Raw genomic sequence first — 9652 nt, forward strand, 5'->3', positions numbered from 1 at the left:
AAGATTTTAAAAAAATGAAAGTTACTCTCTCAATACCAACAAGGTGCACCTTTCTTTTTTAGTGGCTCAATCTTAGGAACTTCATACTTAAACGTGGCTTGGAGCAATTCGGTGAAATCTCATATCGGTTGGGGAGAAGAACAAAACATTTTTTACCCGTTTTAGAAGAAATCTCTCCGTGCTTTCTCTCTCATTCTTTGTCAAAATGGAATTCTACTCGGTTGAGACAGATCTTAGAAGAAATCTCTCTTCACTCCCTTTCTCATTCTTTATCTAAACGAAATTCTCTGCCCCATTTGAAACATATTATCGTAGATATCGACTCCATACATTAAATAGACATCTCTAAATAAACATAATCGAAAGTTCTAGAAGCAAACAAGTGGAAGACTTGTGTAAATTCCAAAGAAGAAGAACAAGAGAAATTAGTTGAAGTCGACGACAATGGGTTCAAAACTCGGACTTCTTTGGAACACAAAATCCCGACCAGTCTTCGGTGTCCAATGGCGTCGAGGAAACCGAAATCTCGCCCGTTGAAGAAGCGGAAGGCAGCAGTGGAACGACAGTGTTTGTTGCTGGCTGGATCTGTCTAGTGAGATTCAGTGTTTGTTTTCAGCTGATTTTCTTGTGGGCCTTAGCAGTAAGATCAAAAGGGTTAGACAAGAAAGAAATGTACTCTTCTAATTCTTCTCTTACTTTTTTATACTCAGAAAAAATATGATCTCTCCTCCTCCTCCGGTCGTCTTCTCCGGCAGCGGTGAGGTGTAACTTGTTAAGCTCAATCTTAACCTAATAACATGATAGTTTTCTGGTTCTTTTTTGAGTTCTAATTTGCAACGACAATGTCTTGTCTATTGAATTATGTCTACTTAATTTACGACAACAATATCAATTTAAAAAATGTTCATAAATGAAGAAGACCTTTAATTTTTTTTTAAATCTCAAAAATACTCTCTAATTTTCAAAAAAATTAAAAAAAATACTCCGAGGGACAAATAATAGCTTATTTTTCTAAAATATTATTATTGTAATTAAAATATTAAAAAAAGCAATTAATTAGAAGGAAAAAAAACCTTTGGGCTTAGTGGGCTTTCTAAACCCATCTTTCAAACAAGGATTGGGCTTAGAGAGCCCATTCCACCCTAAGCTCCTCAATTGTGAGGTTTGGCCAGTGAAAAGTGTTAGAAGTGGTAAATTTCCTACGAAGAGATATATGAATGAATCGAAGCTGTATTTGAATAAGAGCGATCTTGAAGATATGATGAATAAGAAAGACTTATAAAATATGATAGTTATTACCGACACCAACAACGTGCACTTTTTTTTTATGGCTCAATCATATAAACTCCAAATTAAACAGTGTTTTGTACGAACCTATCCTATATTAGGTGAACCCTTGTTTTTTCTAAGAATATGTGAATGAGAATAAAACATGCTGAAAAAACCTGTATCGTAGGAGATAGAGCGGAAGGTTGATTTTACATTAATAAATATATGTACTTGGTTATAAAATTTAAAATTTAAATATTTCAAATATTTTTTAAAAAAGTAGGTACGTTAATACTAAAAATTAAATTCAGAATGGGCGAGCTCCAATGGCGGCGGATCACTTGTACCGTTTTCGTGGGGCTCACTCCGACGACGGTGGATATAAAATGCTTTTATTTCTCAACTCCCATAATACGACGCCGTTTATACACGTCGACCATGTGCCGCAGTTTTCGTGCCACGTGGACCCACTTTTATTTCCTTCATTGTTTTTTAAAATGAAATAATAAATAATTCTGTGGCCCCCACCAACGGTCCCGCAACCTGAATTTTATTTTATTATTTTCTTTTAGTCCCGTGAACGTTTTAATTTTGCCAAATATTCTCCATTTTTCATTTTCATTGAAAACCCCATATTTTTAATCAAAGCTTATCTTAATTAAAATAAACAAAATATATTTGACATATTATTTTAGGTTTAAATATAATCCAGCGTAATTTAAATTAAAATTTGATAATTATTTAATTAAAAATCCAATTGAAGAATAAAATTGATTTATTTTTCTTAATTAAAAAAGAGCCATTGTTTAATAATTATATATTAAAATAATGGCCCACCATCGCCATCCTCTGATTCGGGTATTTGCGTCGGACGGCGTCTACTCAGCGGACGTACAGTGGTGGTGGTGGAAAGCGGCTTAGGGGAGATTGCAAAGTGAGCCAAGCCGACGGCTGAATCAGCTTATTGATGTCCCTTCAGATTTGGCCACATGTCATTGTCCGATTTGCCTGATTCACGGCCAATTTTCTACTACCCGCTATCCACCCCTCCACGTGGACCCCGTTTCTGTTCGGGTGTGGTCCACCACAAGGAACCAAACTGCGGTTTGGTTAAAAAATTTATTTATGACGGAGAAAATAAAATGTCTAAAAACAAATTTATTATATTATTTTATTTTATATAATTAACTATGGTTAATTATTTTATTTTTATTAAGTCAAATTATTGGAATGAACGGAAACTACGTTGGAATGAAAGCGGTCATGGGTCATGAGGATAAAATGACTAAGAAATGCTTAAAAGAATTGAAATTTAATGCCTATACCAACAAAGTGTATCTTCCTTTTGAGTGGTTCAATTATAGGAATTTGTTAGGTAAGCCTATTTTGCTTGTGGTTCAATTATACAAAACATGCTGAAATGACTCATATTTGTTTGTGGTGATAATTTTCACTCTTAAAATCGAGAAGTAAGAAACATGTCCATAGGTCGAGACATCAGGTATCAAATCTAAATTTTGAATCTTGTATTTATTTGAATTGTGCATGGATTGTCTTCGAATTTGAATTTTTCGTTTTTGTCTTATGTAATAACTTGATTTTCTAGACCTAATTATATATATATAGTCAGTCACCTTATCCTATTCTCACGTCATCATTTATGTTCCACACGGTCGCTTTGTTAGAGAGCTTAAATGCTCGAATATAGACATCTTAGCTATTTGACACTATGTCGTGTGTATTTCTTTATGTCAATTTTGTCACCTTTAAACTTAAAAAAAATTTCAAAAATACCCTTTTAACTTCAATTTTTTTTTAAATCCTTCAAAAAAAAAAAAACACTTTTAAATATTTTTGAAAATTAAAATTTAAAGGTTTATTAATTTAGTGAATTAAATTAAAATGAAAAGGTCAGTGGGACAATACAATGTTGAGCATTGTTGGCAAAGGCACAGCCACGAACCAACCGTATCTATTCGCGTTTTTGGGTGAGGGCTACGCGTATTCATGGCTGTGTCCAGCTCGAATATCATATTATATTATGTTTATTATTATTAATTAATTAATTAAATAAATAAATAATATAAAGGCTTTCATACCTTTCTTTTTTTTATATATATTTTTTACTCATTATTAATCATATTCATAAAATATTTATAAATATAATCTAAATTTTACATTTACCCGACTATTGAGATTAGAGTGGTAAAATAATTCTTTACGGGATCCAATTAACCCATTTTTTTTTTCACTTACGACAGTTCAAAAACGGTTACAATATCTTGACTAAATATTTTAAAATAAATTTTCTATTATTTAGATAAATTAAGTTTCATAACCATCGTATGCTCTTGAGTTACTAACCACCGTCTTTGTCTCTCCCAATATCGATTGAGCGGGGTGTCTCAATAGCAGTGGTACGTGAGATTGATTTGGATGTAAATTACTAAGTTTGTTAAAAGGTAATTAAATAAAATTGGACATATTGAAATACATTGACTTTTAGTCAAATATTAAAAATATTTATAGAAAGTTAAAAATAATAAAGTAATTTTTGAAAAATTTGAAGTATTTTAAAAACAAATTCCTAATAATTTTTTTTTTTTATAATTCCGAGAAAAAGAGATAGAAAAGTTGAAAAGACGGAGGGGTTGGAGAGCCAAGCCGAATGAGCCGAGTATAAACAGTCACGTCAGCAGAACAGAGACGTCGTCATATCCTCCGCAGTTAGGTGCCGTTACAGTTAACGGCGGAAGTAACGGAAACGGCAGAATTTAACGTTTCAAAATCCAGCCCTGCTATCCCACACAAATACGCCCTTCTTCTACCTTCTAAGCTCTCTCTCTCTCTCTCAGCCGCGCCAGAAACGTTAAAGCAAAATCTCCTTTTCACAGCACTGTTTCTTCATCATCATCGCCATCACCATCACCACCTCTTTCTCTGTCTGTAATGGATACATCTCGGACTTGCCATTCATAGCGTCTCTGCTGAAGCTACTAGCAGAGAGCTTGAAAATCTCTGTTGTAGTTAGATTTCGGCAGATCTTTTGCTGTTTGGAGTTGAGTTTTACGGTGAGATCTGATTGGGAGAGTTTTTGTGGTATGGAGGAAGAAAACGGCGCTCTGATTCAGAGCCTGATTGATGTAGTGAACGAGATTGCTTGGATCTCGGATTTTAGGCATACTGTCAAGAAGCAGTACTGCAATTTGTCCAGGAGATTGAAGCTTTTGATCCCAATGTTCGAAGAGATTAGGGATAGCCAAGAGCCAGTCCCCGAGGATACTCTCAAGGCTCTCGTATTGTTGAAAGAAGGTCTCGAATCGGCTAAGAAGTTGCTCAGATTTGGAAGCGAGGGGAGCAAGATTTTCCTGGTAAGTTTGCGTTTTATTTGTTGTCTTTATTTCTTTCAGTCATAAGTTATTGCGTGTGTGTATCGGTTGTGGAATCACATATCTTGAGCTGTTTGTCTGTTCTCCTTCTTTTTCTTTTTAATAAAATTGCTTCTCGCAATCCTTAATCTTCTTGTAATATTCTCTTCTCCTAATTCCTTTGATCTAAGAAAGCGAGTGAACATTGGCTCCCTTCATTCCAGAATTGTGTATTTGCTGAATTGATTTAGTAGAAAATCGTCGTTCTTGTCGTCGGGCTATCGTGTCTATAGGTCAATAACATTTTCGATGCAAATTTAAACATTGAAAAACGCAGTAAAATATATCTGTTATGTTCAGTCCGGATTTTTGTGTGCTAGGAATAAAAGATTTAGAAGACAGGAATTCAGTTGACGTTTCTATTTTTGCATAATATTTACATCATTATGAAACGGCAGAGATATAAATCTTAAAATTCCGTGTCCTTGTCAATTTGGCAAGTAATTGAGTTACAAAAATTTACCATTTTATTGTTTCCACTTGCAGATGACCTTTTCCAGTAGATGTTCTTTCTATAATTAAACTTTATTTGTATTCATGTCTATAATTCAACTACTTCCGTTTTAAATCCAATTCCAAATGAGCAAGCTAAGCTTAATTGATTTTATCCATCAGGCATATAGATCTGATTGAAATTTTAACGTCACGACAATACAATTACTTCCAACTTCTAGTCAGATGATGCATCAAAGTTCTATTGCTAATTCCAATCAAAAGGAAGGAGCATCTGAAGCATTATAGATATGTGTTAGCATATCTACTTTTAATCAAACTTCATTTTGTTATCCATTCTAGGCCATAGAGAGGGAGCAAATTATGAACAAATTTAATGAGGTAACCGCTCGGTTGGAACAAGCTTTGGAAGGAATAGCCTACGATAAACTTGATATATCCGATGAAGTTAAAGAGCAGGTAAGAAATAAAATTATATCATCTTACTTTGAATTTACAGTCTCTAGGCACGCTACCTGCATGTTAGGTGATAACACTAGCTCGGTTTGATCGACTATCATTTCAGGATGACATTCGACTTGTATTTGCAATAAGGAAACCTATTTTTAGAACATCTGCAACATCTTTATATTGATTTCTGTAAGTGTTGTTCAATGAAATTATTGTTTTAGTTATAATTTCAACTCTTAAAACTATTGCTCAACCTTTAATAAACATTTATATCTAACTGCTGAGCTATGAACGAGTTGACATTGTTTTCTAACAAAGGAAATGATGTTGCCTGAGGGCTGAGAAATACAAACTCTCCTGGGGAAAACCCCTTGTTCACGTCGGGATTGTTGTCTTTGTATATTTATAGTTTTCATTTTTATAGTTGAAGTTCATTTTTTCTGTTGAATTAGGACTTGCACAATTTTTTTTCAATTTTTTCATGTCTTACTGTAAATTTTGTGCTGAAGCCAAAAGTTAGAAATAACTGTGTTAAAAGTCCAGAAATTGAACGCAACTTAAAAAATATTATTGATCCAGATGAAATATATCATGTACTAAACTAGTTGAACTTATATAAAGGTTACAAAGAATGTGGACGAACCTTTTGTGGTGAATAGATATTCCTTTGTGTTCATCTCTACTAGATATTAGATAACGTTTAGAAGTCTGAAATGAATATTTTCAAATAATTATGTACGCATCTACAATCCTGTATGTAGGTCGAGCTTGTTCTTGCTCAGTTCAGAAGAGCCAAAGGCAGGGCCGATGTTCCTGACTCTGAGTTATTGGATGATATCTCTGCCCTTTATAACACGAGCAATGATTCTTCTATAGATCAAGATCGGCTGAGGAGACTGTCCGAAAAATTACAGTTATTAGGAATATCCGATCTTGCACAAGAGTCAATAGCTTTGCATGAGATGGTTACTGCTACTGATGGAGATCCAGGTCAAAGCATTGAGAAGATGGCAGGGCTGCTGAAGAAAATAAAAGATTTCGTGCAAACGGAGAACCTTGAAATGGACGATCCTGGTAGAGAAAAGAATTCTCCAGCAAGTTGTAGTGGACAAATATCCAATGATAAAAATAACAAGGCTCCAATCATACCAGATGATTTTCGCTGCCCCATATCCCTGGAGTTGATGAGAGATCCTGTCATTGTCTCAACTGGACAGGTACTTAAGCATTTGTGTTCTCTCGTTGATAACAAATAATTTCCAGCGGCTCTAGTTATTTGCATGACATCCTCATATTTTCAGATACGAGTAGATAGGTAAAAAACAATATAAGATTGAGATATTTTAGGTGCATAGTGTCATGCTTGTCCAGGGCGTGTTGCCCGTAAAAGTGCGATTGTGACACATAATGTCCTAAAGTTGGAGCCGATTATGTTTCAACTTTCATACTCGTGCTGGAGTAGTTTTAATGCTTAGTTTCAGATAGGATTACGTACTTTATTGCAAGTCTATGAGTAAGTGTTACTTGCTGATTTACCATATTATTCATGCTTATATTTTTTATACTGAAATATGTGACATGTTAAGCCTTTTACATTTGTCTGATGCCTTGGCAGTGGTTGCTCTTGTGCTGATTATGTATTTAAATTTTTTTTGCTGTAGACCTATGAACGTTCCTGCATTGAGAAGTGGCTTGAATCCGGGCATGGGACGTGTCCGAAGACACAACAGAAACTTTCAAGCACTACTCTTACACCAAATTATGTGTTGCGTAGCCTTATAGCCCAGTGGTGCGAGGCTAATGGTATCGAACCACCAAAACGACCCAGTAGTGCTCGACCTTGTAGAAGCTCGTCTTCTTGCTCACCTGCTGAACGCACAAAGATTGATATTCTTCTTTGCAAACTTGCATCTGGAAATCCTGAAGATCAACGATCTGCAGCTGGTGAGATCCGACTTCTTGCGAAACGGAATGCAGACAATCGTGTTGCTATAGCTGAGGCTGGTGCAATACCTCTCCTTGTTGGCCTTCTTTCAACTCCCGACTCCCGTGTTCAAGAGCATGCTGTGACAGCACTTCTTAACCTCTCTATATGTGAGGACAACAAGGGAAGCATCATTTCCTCTGGGGCAGTTCCTGGTATTGTTCTCGTTCTCAAGAAGGGGAGCATGGAAGCTCGGGAGAATGCTGCAGCCACTCTTTTCAGCCTTTCAGTGGTGGATGAAAATAAAGTTCGAATCGGTGCCTCCGGAGCTATCCCGCCGCTCGTCACGCTGCTCAGTGAAGGCACACAAAGAGGTAAGAAAGATGCTGCAACTGCTCTTTTCAACTTGTGCATCTACCAAGGAAACAAGGGAAAGGCAGTAAGAGCTGGCGTTGTTCCAACCTTGATGCAGCTTCTCACTGAACCTGGAACAGGAATGGTGGATGAAGCCTTAGCCATCTTAGCAATACTCGCCAGCCATTCCGAAGGGAAAGCTGCCATCGGATCTGCAAAGGCAGTACCGGTTTTGGTCGATGTTATCGGTACAGGATCACCGAGGAACAGAGAGAATGCAGCTGCAGTTCTCGTGCACCTTTGCTCGGGAGACGAGCAACACCTAGTAGAGGCCAGAGATCTTGGAGTGGTAAGTTCATTGATAGATTTGGCACGCAGTGGCACTGACAGAGGAAAGCGAAAAGCTGCTCAGTTGCTTGAGCGAATGAACCGACTCTTCGAGCACGCAGTGCACCCAGAGGAGATTCGAGTGCTTCGGTTGCAAGCACCGGAGTCTCGACCTCAAAACCAGGCATCACAATCAACCTCCACCACGGAAGTCGTCGGTAGCTGAGAGGAGACTTGATGTTACTGGTTACCGGGCTTGGTTTCTTTTGTTCCTTTTTAATGTGTAATGAAAAGAAGCATGTTTGCTTCACAAAGGGAAGGTGGAAGATCACCTGCCTAATCTGTAAGTTATTATTACAATTTATAATTTTTGTTTAGTTTTGGAGTTTCTAAAGGGAATGGAAATTTCAGCTGTGGACAAAAGGCAAAGAATCTAAAACCTGCCATGTATGAATAATGATACATCCTCAAATTTTTTTAAGAGGAAAATTTAAAGAAAATTTATTCTCTCGTAGTAGCAGACCCTTTAAGTATTAGTAAAATATATATTAATTTATTCATTATTGGCTTTATATTTAATGCTTCTTACATTTGAAAATTGATTTTAACACGTGTGTTAGCATTCTTTCATTTAAACCAATTTCGTTAATAAATAATTTTTAAAATTGCATACGAGTACACTGGTTGAGTGGGGTGGGAGAAGTCATTCAGACAAAAATTTTAGGTTAGTTGAATTGGTGAACCGAACAACCCGAAAAGAGTTCACAACTCAATTCAACCCAACCTAACCTTTTATTTTCAGGTTGGAAAGAGTTTGACTTGTCGATTTTTTTTTAATTATTTAATAAAATCCTAGTTATCTAAAATTTTATAACGCTCAAATATCAAATATTTACAAGTAACAAGGCACCACTAATATCAGTTACAAATGTCAAATAATCTTAATTTTCGTAATAATCTTAAAATTAAGTTAAGTTGGGTTGTAATCCTATTTTTGAACAATCTTAGAGAGGAACATTATAGTTCCCTTAGATATGAGTATACCGAGATCATATCATGTGTCTAATGAACACTAATGAATTTGTTAATCGAGAATTAAAAACTTTCAATGAGGTCGGAAATAGTGAAAATAAAGATAAGTGGCAAGCCACGAGAGTATTATTTATAGACACAAATCAAACTTAGGTTCTAGTTTACAAACGGTATGAGCCCAAGTCCACTGCTAGTAGACATATTGTCCTTGTTGGGTTTTTCCTTTCGGGCTTTTAAAACCCGTCTACTATGGAGAGATTTCCACACCCTTATAAAAAATGTTTCGTTTCCCTGGATGTTAGATTGTACAATCCGTCTTTCTTCGGAGCTCAACGTCTTTGTGAGTGACAATACTCATAGCTTATGCACTAAATCTTGAAGATAATCTAAATGAGAATGAGGCAAGAAGTTTTGA

The 9652-nt window shown here is 35.9% G+C and overlaps 1 protein-coding gene across 1 annotated transcript; it reads left to right on the forward strand.

The window, feature by feature from the left end:
- Positions 1–4068: 4068 nt before the first annotated feature.
- On the forward strand, positions 4069–8711 carry LOC111469474 (U-box domain-containing protein 13-like). The gene is made up of 4 exons (XM_023114753.1): positions 4069–4640; positions 5493–5609; positions 6362–6817; positions 7262–8711. The coding sequence occupies exons 1-4, from the start codon at positions 4371–4373 to the stop codon at positions 8429–8431; spliced, it is 2013 nt and encodes a 670-aa protein (XP_022970521.1). The 5' UTR covers positions 4069–4370; the 3' UTR covers positions 8432–8711.
- Positions 8712–9652: the final 941 nt, after the last annotated feature.

This window comes from Cucurbita maxima, unplaced genomic scaffold (genome assembly GCF_002738345.1).
Source record: "Cucurbita maxima cultivar Rimu unplaced genomic scaffold, Cmax_1.0 Cma_Scf00040, whole genome shotgun sequence".
Taxonomy (NCBI): Eukaryota; Viridiplantae; Streptophyta; class Magnoliopsida; order Cucurbitales; family Cucurbitaceae; genus Cucurbita; species Cucurbita maxima.

Excerpts from the sequence above, each read along its gene's own strand:
- LOC111469474 (XM_023114753.1), top strand. The coding sequence starts at position 4,371 with ATGGAGGAAGAAAACGGCGCTCTGATTCAGAGCCTGATTGATGTAGTG. Across the intron at positions 5,610-6,361 it reads CCGATGAAGTTAAAGAGCAG|GTCGAGCTTGTTCTTGCTCA; the intron begins GTAAGAAATAAA and ends TCCTGTATGTAG. Across the intron at positions 6,818-7,261 it reads TCATTGTCTCAACTGGACAG|ACCTATGAACGTTCCTGCAT; the intron begins GTACTTAAGCAT and ends TTTTTGCTGTAG.